General features: G+C 34.6%; 1 protein-coding gene across 1 annotated transcript in view; it reads left to right on the top strand.

The window, feature by feature from the left end:
• Positions 1-1,589: 1,589 nt before the first annotated feature.
• The window catches only part of LOC106126969 (WAS/WASL-interacting protein family member 2), a 13,182-nt gene continuing 2,073 nt past the window's right edge, over positions 1,590-12,698 (top strand). The window contains exons 1-5 of the mRNA XM_013324879.1: positions 1,590-2,346; positions 3,377-3,678; positions 11,218-11,341; positions 11,467-11,671; positions 12,646-12,696. Coding sequence (XP_013180333.1) covers positions 2,004-2,346; positions 3,377-3,678; positions 11,218-11,341; positions 11,467-11,671; positions 12,646-12,696 — 1,025 coding nt within the window. The 5' untranslated portion in view covers positions 1,590-2,003. The remainder of the gene's footprint in view (positions 2,347-3,376; positions 3,679-11,217; positions 11,342-11,466; positions 11,672-12,645; positions 12,697-12,698) is intronic.

Here is a 12,698-nt window from a genome sequence, read left to right on the forward strand (position 1 = left end):
ACAGATAGTTGGAGATATGAAAAATTCAAAATCCTTAAGTGCTCAAAAAATACTAGAAAAAATCGAGAAACAAGACAAAGAGCTGAGTTCCATGATACGTTCGACAACGTGCCACAGTCTTGAGATTTGCAAAGTTCTCGATAAAATAAACGTGATCGAAGATAGAATAGCCAGATTAGAAAATGAACCTCTCTCAGCGGCAGTGATGGCCTTAAAGCATAAGAAAGACTATTTGGAAAAAAGACTTAACTCTCTCGAGAACATGAAAATAACTCTGAAAGATATCGAAGATGCAACAGAAGACCATTTGAAATCTAAGCTGAGTGATGATAAACTGTGTGTATGCGAAGATTTTTATCAATTAAGAATCTTTAATCATCAGCTACCGACAGAGGAACGCGAACGCTTAGTAACAGAATTGTGTTACTTATGGGATTTGGCAGTTTTTGGAGACCGTAGTCATAAATCTATAATTTCGATTCTTAGTGTCGCTGACATGAAAGAGGAATTTACCGACGAACTCGGGACTTTCATTATCGACGAACACAGCAGAAAAATTTATAAATTACCGGATGACGAAACGAGATACCAACCGAATGAAAACAACGAATTAGTGCCTCTTACTGATGATAATGAGCATGTTTACTACTATGATGAGTGTGGGCGGTATTTTATAGATCCAAATACTAGACAACGGGTATATAAAGCATTGGACACCTCCAGTGAATATATGATGAGCAGTGCTGGTGTTCTATTAAAAACAAAAGAGGTGCGCGAAGGTGTAACCTATTACTATGATAATTATGGACGATACTACATTAATAGTGAAGGTAAAAATATATATAAAGATGTTGACGCACAAAGTGAATATGAAAACGATGGATTTGGAAACCTTGTTCGTATTCGTAGCCAAACATGCATATACAATGTTTGCCCTGATGATGAGAATGTAACTGAAGATTTCACATATATTAAGCAAAACGTGGGAAAGGCATTAAGGCAATGTATTGCACAAGTTATATTGCAACAACCTGCCGATCCTGTAGAATTTTTATCGGAGAGCTTAATAAAATACCGAGAAAATATCGAATTAAGAGATAAAAGAGCCAGGGAAAAAGAGGAAATTGCAATAGAAAAAGAAAATATAATGATGGAAGAAAGGGCCAAACAAGAAGCAGCAGCCAGAGCAGCTGCTCAATTTGCTACGGGTGGTAGTGAAGCGAGTTACGACTCTAATTTACAAAATTATACCCCTTTACAACCAGAGGATTTGGTTTCGATGGATACAACTACAAAGTAGGATGGTTTATATTTAATAAATGCTTTTATTTTGTTATATCAACATATACATTTGACTGGAGCTTTATATAATAATACTTTTTATCGTAAAATTGTTTTTTTTTAAAACACACACTTGAGATGTAACTATTCGTGTTTTCTCTGGAATGTTATACAGCTACAATTTGGCAATAATCGTCAAGCATCAAATCAACCAGCTCCCACAGCCAGCACCAACACACCACAAAGCAATGTACCATAAAGTTAAAAATTGAAACAAATCTAACTTTTTTGCGTCTGGCCACATTAAGATTGACAGCTGCTGGCAGCCATGTTGCAAAATGTGAATTTGACCAATTTCATTCACTTTTGTCGCTTGCGATAAGGTTGTGCTTGCAGACCTTAAAATAATTTGTCTCTATTTGTAGTTCTTACAGTACAAAACGGTACATTTACCAAAGTTATATTTATGTAAACGAATATGAGGTGACCAATGTAAAAACAATTTAACTCTCTGCGTACTTATACCATGATTAATCTTTTAGGGCAAGGCTCTTGTGTGTTTATGTAAATTAGCATGGATAAGTGTAAAGTGACGTATCGACCATCTATTGACTACAACGTGCGGGGCTCCAGACGTGCAGACGGCCACTAGCGGCGCAAGGGAACAGTGTTAAACCGCTCTCGTTTGCGGCTGATGGAACATTGTTAAAAAAATAATAAACATGGCTCCTAAGCCTCCTCCGTTGGGGCCTCCGCCGCCGCCCGGGCCACCACCTCCTCCTATGTTTGGAGGAGCTGCGAAAGGCGGAGCCCCGGATAACAGAGGTGCTTTACTCAGTTCTATAAGGCAAGGGACAAAATTGAAGAAAACAGTGACTGTTGATAAAAGTGGACCTTACATACCGGGCAAAACACAAAGTTCGTCTAGCAGTTCGTCTTCATCTGTTAATAATGAAGTGAAAAGTGGTGCACCAATGCCCAATGGCGGGGGAACCATTGGGCCAGGTCTTGGTGGTCTCTTTGCCGGGGGAATGCCAAAGCTCAGGCCCACAGGAAAGTTGTCAGGTATATAATATATTTTTAGCTAGTTTCCTGATGCATATAATGCAAACTTTGAAATTCTATAAATGAAATATTCAATCTGTTATTGATTTATGGCTTAGCTAATATTTTTAGTTTCCTCAAAACATAAAGTAGATTTTTTTTTGCTTTAACAATTTGTAAAGCAAATAGATTCACTTTGTAGCTAACTTATATTTTATTTTTAGTAACTCAAAATCATTTAATTCTTGTTATTTATCATTAAATTACATAATAATTTGATAACAATTACAACAGTAATAATTAAAAGATAGTAAATGGCATAAATTCTCAGAATTAAAAAAAGACATGGCCTTTAATAAAAATCTGTTCAGTAAAATGACTTAATTTTCCTTGGTTCCTTGATCTCTCGCTTATCCAGTTTCAACTGTATTTAATCAATTTTTAAATTATTTATAATAACATAAAAAAAATCTAGTTTATAAAACTTATACATATGTTAATAATTGTGTTTATCACTGACATTGGCAAGTATGACTCAGTCAGGTAAAATTACTCAACATAATTAATTAACATCATTATTACATATAACTTAGCTATTAACTTCATTAAAAATGATTGTCTTTATGATTCTATTTTAAAAACAAACAAATTGTTCTTGTAAAGGTTCAATTTTGATAATGGAAATTCATTGTAAAACTAATTTGATTCCATTTTTGATATTAATTTTTTTACGTAAACTTCACATAATAATTTCCTTTATAATTATGTGCTTACTCTACCTAGATAAGGTTAAAAAGATGTCAACAATTGTACACCATTGATAGAAAGATATTATTAACAATGCTGCAATCTATTGTTTAACAACAAAGTTGCTGTTTTGTTTTGTTATTTGTATATGAATTTAATAAACAATCAAGTGTTTTCACCTGTAACTTGGAGCCTCAAGCAATGGAAACAAGCAATTACTTAAACTTCGCTTTTATGACTTGATTTTGTGAATTCTACTATTGTTAAAGTTCTTTTTAGTATGATATTGTTTTTTCTTTAACAGGTTCAACTCTCAATGGGCAAGTTAAATCAGATGCACCTCGATCACCTTTACAAATACCACAGAAGCAACATTCGCAAGGATCGTCACCGGAGAAGACGAGACCTGGCCAACCGTCTCCCTTGCCGGGAAACAAGTTGAGCGCCATCTCAGCGGCGCTGAACGAGGTGATGGCTGCCAGAGAGGCGCAGGAGTCCCCCAGGGAATATACGAGAGACAACCCTAGAGTGAGGCGACAGCCCAGCGAGGTGAAGACCAGGGGCCCGCCGCCGCAGCCGCCGGTACAGAAGCCCGCAATGCCACTGGTGAGTATCACACACTATGTTATGGATGACACACCTTGGGAAACGTCACAATTCTTTACTTTGTGGTCGATTGCCAGTATTTCGTGTACAGCTTTTAAATATTAATAGGAAACATCAAGAATATTACGAATATATTTTTTCCCTTCTAGTCGTTGAATAATTCTGTAGACTAATAGCATTTTTCTAATTATTCATGCACATCAAAAAATCATAACATGAGATGGTCATTACGGTCTTTAAAATATGTTAACATTCGTTCGCATATAGTCGAAAGTATCAACGACCTTCAAACAATGTTTGGGCAATTAGTTAATCGGATCTGTCGGCTCACATCAAACGCTTACAAAGTCAAACAGGTGTGGCGCTCCTATTCTACTGTGATTAATTAGAACACGCCCTCACTAAATAAAAGCTACTGTTCGATTTTTATACGATCAAACATTTTTCATTATTTTACCAATAATATGATAACTATTCATATCCCATACTTTCTACCACAGGAGTTTCCAAATAACTTCTATATAGTGTCTGGTATCTTTAGAAATTGACATTTTCACATAAGTATGTAAAAGACTAGAACGTAGTCCATTATTAGCCCAACAAATATCAAAAGCTTTTTGACACCCTATAAGATTCTAAATTCAATGTCTTTTTACATCACATTACAAACTAGTTTTAGTTTGAAATGTTATGAGTTATTTTACTGCCTCAATATTAAATATTGTGAAAATTACGTAAGATATTAACGAAAAGAAAGTAAGTACTTGTAAAGAGAAAGAGGGACAGATACGACGTGTGTTTTAAAGAAAAAGTTGTCGCGGCCGTATACAAAGTGAAGCATGCCACTCCGCTGAAGATGTGACCATACTTGTGTTCGCTGCATTCTTAACGTGCAAAGAGGTTTTATTCTATTTGTGAGTCGTTGCGTTGGTTTAGGTCGTGTTCAGTTGTTCAACTACGCCTATGAATTTAAAATTAGACTTTTCACACATTGCAAAAGGTAAATAAAACAATATGAGGATCTTTTATCCTAAGTTAATTTTCGATGGATTTTGCTACATAGCATTGGCAAGATAAACTCGAACAAAGACGCGGTAAAGCTAGTACGTTTATAAACGATTTGAGCTCCCCCACGCATTGCTCCAATATCCTCACGTTGAACATGTGAGGTTCATAAATATCGCTCTGGTGGGAGGTACGATATTTAATTTAGGTGCTAACTTCCCACCTCCTAAGTGGCAGGTTTTTCGTAACACGAAATTCCTTCACGTATCTACGTGTCGAAAACAAACAGTCGATTATGTGACTTGTATTTAGGTTAAGACTAACCACCAATATTAATAACTATCTAATCTTACTTCTAACTAATATTATAAATGCGAAAGTTTCGATGGATGGATGTTTGTTTGAAGGTATCTCAAGAACGGCTGAACGAATTTGGATGAAATTTGGTATACACATATAGTACATTGTTTGGGAGGACACATAAGCTACTAATTGTGTTTTTCTCGTAATGCCGTGCGGAGGGTGTCGCGGGCGACAGCTAGTTTTATATAAATAGTATTAGTTACGGATTACGTAGGTCCGAATATGCCATTGTACAATTGATACAAACGGCTTAGTTGAAATAATAAAATTGTGTTAGTTAATTATATACATAATTAATAACTCTTTAGCATTAAAAATAATCAAGGCCACTACAAGTACTCATTACCACGATTAAAAAATAAATCGTTACGGAAACTTTGCCTCGAACCATAGACTTCGTGATTCATTAGACATGCCATTATCATAACACCATAAAATAGTCTTAATATGTTCTATAATTAATTAGCTAATATTAATAACTTCTTCGTAAGTTGTAGTATAACATTACATACATTTATTTCCTTTATCTATGTTATCAATTGATTAAATAGTCGTCTTTACTGATACTATGAAGTATTCACTTAATTATGTGAAAAGGAAGTACTGATTGTTTATTTTAACAATGTGTTTCCACTGCCGATACATCTGTTCAAAACATTGTCTACATTCAAATAAAAGAGTTAACAATATATTTCTATACAAATGTTTCGAGAGTGGAAATTGTTACGACTATTTTGAAAATATCATCTGATATTGTTGTTAATAGTCAGATCTCATCTCAAAATATAACAACTTCATTGCAAAAATATGCCTCTCGTCTAGTTTCTTGACCTATTTCTAGTTGAGCTATATTAGTAACAAGTCTAGGAATTCTAGGTTATACGTCAATATATTGACGTGGGTTTCTAAGACCAAAATCTCCGTTGAAAACGGTGAAATATAACGGCAGGGATGACAATATATTTTATAGAGAGTTTTTGAGCTCAGAACCCAACGGTAAATTATAGAACAAAAAATGTATAAATATTACTCTGATACTTATTAGATATGACGATAGTGTCTATCCACTCTTTTTCCAAGTGCCTCCTCTTTGTATAAATGCAGTGTTTCATTATGTTAATATATAACAAAATCTTTATACTTTATTCGTAGTATAAAATATTCAAATAAAGCGAAGAAACGCGCAGCACGTTTGCACTTGAGGCGACAACCCACTGCTTGAGTACACTCGGTCTATGAACACGTGTGTAAGCCTATCTTAACCCACACTATCACACTATCTACATATCAAGAACATTTACATGTACATGAAAATTACTCACTTGAATTTTAATTACGGATTAAGTGGTTATATTTTGAGAAGGGTAAGATACGCTGATTTCAGCATTTTTCATAATTTGCTAAAGTATACTTGGATATTAATCGTTTATTCATTATGGATGTAGACAATCCTAGGGGCACAAGTCTTTTAAAAAAGTCAACCCCTGCCCTCGACTAAAATCATAGTTATGGATACACTTCTGGTCTGGTCCTATCGAGTCGGATAAAACTCATAATTTCTAGTTCTGGGTTATGATAAACTATTCATGATACGATCTAAACTAATAATTAATATCCTAACTTAATAAACAAGTAACAGTTTACTTAATTAAGAATTGCTATTTGTTAAGAATCTATAAAGTTGGTGGGTAAGATATTTGTCATATGTTGGTTTCAGTTTAAAGTATGAATGATATTCGTGAAGGTAAATCGCAATGTTATCTTGATTAGCTAAATCGGACGTGAGATATTGATAAGACGTATGAAGAAACATTCTTCAGAACAAAACTACGTTTATCTCAGAAAGTCCAAGTATTTAACCTTGTAAATGTTAACTCTCCAAGTTTTTGTTTTTATTTTATATTCGCTTGTTTATTGTATTTTAACCGTTATGAGACATGTAAGTAATTTTCATTTATCTTACTTCTCACTAATATTATAAATTTGAATGTTTGGATGGATGGATGTTTGTTTAAAGGTGTCTCGAGTATGGCTGTATCGATCTTGCTGAAATTCGGTATAGATGTAGAACATAGTCTGAGCGAAAACATCAGCTACTAATTAAGATTTTTTTAACATCGCACGGATGGATTCGCTGGCGATAGCTATATATTTTATTAAATATGTGAGATCAGCAAAAACCTTATTCCCTCCAAAATCATTTTATATTTTGCCGCGAAATGACATTTGCTGCGAATCCTTACTCGTCTACAATAGAAACCTAGAGCAAGCTTCTTAACGTATACTGGCTACGTATGTTATTAAAAATATCAAAAAGGGAAACTCAAACTAGCTGAGATAAATGCCAGCCTTCAAGTTGTAATAACGAGGTTTCGATTTCTTAAACAATTATAATTCCATTTAAATCAAGTTGTTTTTTTGTTGTTACTAGTTCATTTGATTGACGAGAAACAAGTTTAAGCGAATCAAAACAAAACTTCCACATGTAAAGTTTTACAATATTCAAAGTGAGTTTCGACTCGGGGTTAGCTCCGAAAGAATGTTCGCCCAAATTAGTGTTATTGCGTTATTTGCAGGTGAAAGACAGCATGTTTATTGATTGATTTTGACTCGGAAATGATATTAGTACATTGGTTTTGTCTAATTAGATTTACATAAATATTTATGTTGTCTAGACTAGACAGATAATGCCTACTTAAATTTCACTGTCCCTATATTAGCGTTGCCAGATTCGATGACAGTTTGTCACTTGTAAGGGTTCGTATGCACTTGGCGTGTTCACAGATTTACATTTAAAAACTTGACAGATGTTCTTTATAAATAGTGTATAAGCTCTCTTATCGATAAATCCGTTGTTTTAATATTTACAATAAAACCTCGTTTATTTGATTGATCGTTAATTTTTATTTTACGTGGGGTTTTGGTCCATGCTTGATGACGGAAATTGGGTCTTATAGTTAAACGAATTGTGTTTAATACTATGATGATAAACTACAATAACGTGTTCATGTAATGCTATTTAGATATAACTTGTTTAATTGTTGAGACTTGAGATAGATCTAGACATTGTAGATAGGTGTGTTTTTTTACTTTGTAATACGGAACTTATTGTGAGTCATGTAATAGTGAAGTGAGTCATCAGTGTGTATAAACAATCAGTTGTTAGTAACAATTTGCGGTTGAGAAAATGTTACTACGATGTATTACTCATTCTGCGAATGTCAGGAATCCTAATTAGTGGAATAGGTCGCAATGTCTGTAGAAGTCTGTTTATACTATAAGTTAATGAAGCAGTTATCATTAAACAGGCAAGATAGATATAGACTTTGATCTGGAAATTAAATGGAAGACATATTTATGTGTAGACAAACACAATAAGTATACATTTGATTTACAGACATCTCATCGATATGTTTATAAAAAAAAATATAATACTTTGTCTCAACAACTCAAAGAATTCTGTAACCAAACATTTGAGTTATTTCCAACAAAATTTCATTGGTACTAGTGAAATATCCTTTCATAAAACATCGATAGTCTACGACAAGCCCTTTCCATGCCATGTATTGTCAGTTGCAGCATTGTGCGGCTTCCGTCGGCCCATTGTGAGCTTTCTATCCACTATCCAACCACTGGAATATTTGTCGAGCGAATGATACTAGCAGTATGAATGCATTTGTACTTTTTATTTGCTATTTCTGTTCCATTTAAGAGCTTATAGGACGCTTATAAGATACTGGCTGATATCAAATGATGCAATGACAAAGGTACAATTTCGATGCGAGCAAAATGATGAAAAATATCTTTATTGTTTTGTTTTTTAAGCAGAAATCTCTGGATAGATTAGATTTTAAATTGATTATTAATTCTAGTTCTTTACCTAACTTTAAACGTTGTTGCAAAGTATCAAAATTACTCCGTCATTTGCTATTTTTTAAGTATACAGATTTGTATGTTGGATTTATATCTTTTTAATATGAATACATAAAAGTATTCATTAATTTGGAAAACAACATGAGATAAGGCTGTAAAAGACAAAACAAACGGTTTATCAGATAAATACAGATATGAAAGTTTATCTTGCACTACTTATTAAAATCTATGCTTGTTGTAGTCTGAGGCACAATTAATTTATACGACTTCATTAAACATTAAGCACGATGAGAGAACATGACTTCTAATAATTTTAACAAAAGTAACTTTCCATAAAGCTTTATTTTGTTCATTATAAGAACTGTTGTTTTGTTATCTGTAAATAAGGTCTCTTGTTTGACTCTAACAAAGCAAACATGAATAAGTTTGTTTACCGTAGTGAGCTTGATTAGTTTGCGACAATTTTGAAAACCCGTAGGTCTAAATTATCAAATCATTATCATTAAGGAAGGATATAACTAATGTATAATTTGTGAGTCACTTTTATGCGAAGTTGCGCGCCTGCGGTTGCCCTTTGAGGTTCCGATTCAGGCTTTGCCAACATTGTTATTTAGTCATCACTTCATGACTCAGATATCATCTGAATCACTATATTACATATCCCTTAACGTATACACAAAATCTTATTATCGATATTGTATTCATTTAGACAAATAAAAAGACATTCTTTTAAGTGTGTTGTATGTCGATAATTTTTTTGTCGACATACAAGTTTTGATGAACGAAAAGATTTAAGATACTAAATTTTTTAAATTAATTATAACCCACGCATAAAAACACATCAAAAACCTTATTTTCTCTAATATAGCAAGTTTGGTTTAGCTTAGAAATAAATATGATTCACCAAAATCTCGAGCAACGTAAAATTTAACGAAGCTCGACACTTTCGTAAGAACAAGATAACGATTGTAACATCGATATGGTTATGTCAAGAAATCATTTTTTTAAATAGCTATAAGTTTGTCGGTCAGACGTCTCCATAGATTATTAAACTATTCTATTACAGTTAACTATTTTAATAATATCATAAAATGTTATGATACATAGTACAGTAACTGTATAATGAGATGCAAGGCACAAGAAATGCTTGTTTTTCTTTGAGATTCCAAGAGGAAATTATCCTATATACTATCTCATTTGAACTTGCATTAGCTCGTCCGCTTGCGCCTGATTTATTACTAATAGCATTCAACATTATGTTGAACTTGTTCTTTGCCCGTAATCTAACGACCACCACTACTGCCAAGTTTACTGTTGGTAAAAGCTGTACTGTTGATACAAAAACCATTGAACACATTATGATGAAACTTTTGTACAATGTTCTAAGGATGACAGAGAAGGTTTTAAAAATGTCTACTTTACTAAGTTACTTTTACAATCAAGGAGATGTATCTAAATAAGTTAGTCGTAATTAGTAGGTTTTAAGCTTCTGTATAGATTAAAAAAGACCAAGTATACGTGGAGTAAAAAAGTAAATTGAAACAATTTATAACTACATCCTTGTTTACAGTTTTTTTTTTGTTTTTATTAAGCCCTCTTGGATACTTTGATGCATTTGTGATTAGTGGCCGATTGGATTAAACGCTTAGGGTTGTGATTATGTTGGTTAATGCATAGTTTGCGTTTCAATAGATCGCACTAAGCTGTATTAAATGTTGTCAATGCTATTGTGACTACTTTGTTACAAGAGTTAGTTATTGTTAAAATCAGATTATCTTATTATGGTGTTCGGGGTCGAAATAATGTAGGGTAATTGATAATTATGACCTTAGTAAAGCTAATTTTCTACTCGGACACGATACATTGCATCATACCAAATTCAATGCTACTAATTTTTGGTAATTTAATTTAGAAGAAACGTGATCTATATAGAGTAATGGTATAAACATCCTGGATATTTTGAATTAAATATGTTCGTTACCTTAATAACTAGGATATATATTCATCGCGGGGAAATGTTGCCGTGTGTTGAACATGTGAATATGACAATATGTTATCGCGAACCAGTGATGACTCCACGTAATCGAGAAGGTCAATATTTTGAGCGGAAGAGGGGCCGCCGGTGCGGTAGTGAGTACCTAATACATGACTGATGCGTCATCTGTCATATTTAGGTCACTGCCCGACGACATTATTATACATGTACTATACAAAAAATGAGAGTTGATTTTTGAGGACAGATGTTGCATGATTTTCACCATATTTGTATTTGATTATGAATGATTTTTATTGTTGCAGAGTTCATCAGACTCGGTATTGACGACAGGGGTGGATGGCGGAGACGGTGGTGCGCCTCCCCCGCTCACCTCCACGCTGCACCGCAACAAGAGCTCGTTGCATGCAACCTCGCAAGCCTCGCTGGGTAAGTACATAGAAACAAAGCGGCAAGTTATACGACGAGTAGCAATATATTGCCAGTCTTTGCATGGAAAGAAAAACAAAAGAGTAGGATGGATGGATAGTAAGAGCGTATACGTATGTTTGCAGGTGGCAGTATGACTTCGCTAACGTCATCGCCGGCGCCGGGTCCGCCCGCCGCCTCCCTGTCGACGTCGGACCTGTCGGAGCGCGCGCGGCCCAGCCACGGCAAGCCGCACGTGGCGCCCAAGCCGCCCGCACCCTCGCCGCCGCCCAAGAAGCTCGTCACCAACGGCAAGCTGGCTGCGCGCGCGCAGAGCATGCGGGTACCCAGGTACGTCGTCCAACAGACAACGAGAGAGTGTGCTGGATAATAGGCGACAACAGTAATTTACTGAACATATTGCTTATCACTTAGATTTTTTCAGTGTCTTTAAAAACAATGTACTATTCAATTTCATGAAATATTAAAGTAACGCATCTGAAACATAACATACAATAATAGACTAAACATAGCTTCAGTTAGAAATGTTCTATACCGGGCCAAGTCGACCCTCGCGGAGTTTGCAGCGCGTGGGTGTTAGTTAAAACAGTTCCGCACCACGCGGAGATCGTAATTAACTCAACTTGTAAACAATTGCACTTTGTTTATTCTTTGAATCCTGTGGGAGATGTTACGGTATTTTGGTCATGACTTGGGAGTGACCATGTTTCTATTCACGAAAGTGATACAAATACATTTAGGGAATTATATTGGTTTGTTTGTTAAAACGATATGAACCGTCTGGTTTATTTACATAGCTAATTTCTACGCAATTTTAATAACTTTTCCTGTACAATCTTTTGGTTAATATTCGTGTTTGTCCATTGATCCATGCAAAAAATGTATTTCGTATACATTCGTAGAGGCTTTGTAAATAGGAGAGACTCAATGTAATCTGTAATAAAACATAACTGGCATTGCATGATTTTACTGTTTGCATCCATATTTGTCGACCGCCCACATTGCAACATCCGCCATTGAAACTAATATTCGGTCACTTATTGATTTATAACAATAAAATATTCAATACATATACATAACCTTGATGTGGAGGAATTTTATGCAAATTATATCATATTATTATGGGCAAAAGGTCACACATGTGATTATATTTTTATAGGATAGGTAGCGTGAGTGTTTTTTTGTAGTGTGTTAAAAACATACTACATTGAAAATGGTAGTGATAGTTTACCTATGGCAGTGAATGCAAATATGAATGTAACTTAATAGAGTTGCATATGATATAAAGAATGTTATTGTGACAGGTCCCCGCCGGTGTCGCCACCGTCACCTCCTGGCCTGACGCGCCCCCCACAGC

The sequence above is a fragment of the Papilio xuthus genome, unplaced genomic scaffold (assembly GCF_000836235.2).
Source record: "Papilio xuthus unplaced genomic scaffold, Pxut_1.1 DF824888.1, whole genome shotgun sequence".
NCBI lineage: Eukaryota > Metazoa > Arthropoda > Insecta > Lepidoptera > Papilionidae > Papilio > Papilio xuthus.